Raw genomic sequence first — 1,574 nt, forward strand, 5'->3', positions numbered from 1 at the left:
ACGTGTAAACTACTCTTCTAACTGTCTTTGAATCAGAGCATGCTTTCAGGATTCCCAGTGCTCCATCAATTGTCCTTTTTGTAACTAACTCTTCCGGTTCAGTTACTAAAAGGTCAATTGGTGTAGCTGTGTGGAAAACCCCAAAACACCCCTCAATTGCTTCAGTGAAACTCTCTGGATTGCTGAGGTCAGCATTGAATATTTTCAATTTTTGGGATGCACCAGGCAGATTTGTGAGGAAGCTAATGTCCCTTTTTCTCTCTACAAATTTATTGTAACTCCATATTATAAATTGAATATAATTATTGGATAATTTAATTTGGTTATTTATTACTTAAAAAAATTATTTTAATTTTGATTTTTTTTCATTATTGTTAAATTTTTAGTACTTAGTTACTTACTATTTATAAATTTTAATACACTATTGATGTAAAATAATTTTGCACGTGCATTTAAAGAAAATAACAACTAATTGTTCAGAAAGATAATACTAAAAATGTTTTAAAGAAAATTTTAAATTATGTGTGGACTAAACTAAAATTTAGAATATCAAAGAGTAAGTGTTTGTTTGGGCGTCATTATTTTGTTAAAAAAAAGAAAGATTTTTTTTATTTTTTAGTGTGTTTGACAAATTTCTAGTAATAAAAGTAAAAGTACTAGAAAAATTAGAAAAATATATGTTTTTTGAGAAACTATAATTTACATCTTTTTTTAAATATCTTTTTTTTTAAATGATATTTTTTATGTAATAAATAAATAAATAAGTACTTTTATATTGTTATACCCAAACATAATTGATATATAAAAAATCTTTTTGTATAAGATATCCAAACATAAAATTACTTTTACTTTTTCATAAGATTTTTTAAAAAAATAACTAAAATTTTTTTTTCTTAAAAATTCATTCAAACAAGTTCTAACAACTGATTGAAAAGGCTTATAGGTTAATTGTTTTCATTATTTATTTATATAATTCTAAAATAAATAAATAAAAAGAAACTTACTGGGATCAGATCTGATGGTGGTGTTAACAGAGTAACCATCTTGAAGGAGCCTTTTGATGATCCATGAACCAAGAAAACCTGTGCCTCCAGTTACACACACTCTACCCTTTCCCTCTTCCATTTTCTTCTATTCACTCTTTTCAGTGTTAAATGGAGATTCCATAACTTATATATATGCTCCATTTTTCTTCCCTAATAATAGTGACAAATAGGTAACTGTCTCATTGCGTAATATCCTTTTTTTTTTTTCTATATTAAAGTCTATGTTGAAGACTTTTCTTTGTTTTTTTGTTAGTTAGTCCAAACTAAACCAAGACATTTCTTATTTAGTNAAACCTGTGCCACACACTCTACCCTTTCCCTCTTCCATTTTCTTCTATTCACTCTTTTCAGTGTTAAATGGAGATTCCATAACTTATATATATGCTCCATTTTTCTTCCCTAATAATAGTGACAAATAGGTAACTGTCTCAACTGTCTCATTGCTTTTTTTTTTTTCTATATTAAAGTCTATGTTGAAGACTTTTCTTTGTTTTTTTGTTAGTTAGTCCAAACTAAACCAAGACATTT

The 1,574-nt window shown here is 26.6% G+C and overlaps 1 protein-coding gene across 1 annotated transcript in view; it reads right to left on the reverse strand.

Annotated features, from left to right (window-relative positions):
* LOC107624299 (vestitone reductase) overlaps positions 1 to 1,168 on the reverse strand; it is a gene marked incomplete in the record, with an annotated part of 3,935 nt that extends 2,767 nt beyond the window's left edge. The window contains 2 exon segments of the mRNA XM_021113573.1: positions 1 to 261; positions 1,005 to 1,168. Of these exon segments, the coding sequence (XP_020969232.1) occupies positions 1 to 261; positions 1,005 to 1,125 (382 nt within the window).

This window comes from Arachis ipaensis, chromosome B10, assembly GCF_000816755.2.
Source record: "Arachis ipaensis cultivar K30076 chromosome B10, Araip1.1, whole genome shotgun sequence".
Taxonomy (NCBI): domain Eukaryota; kingdom Viridiplantae; phylum Streptophyta; class Magnoliopsida; order Fabales; family Fabaceae; genus Arachis; species Arachis ipaensis.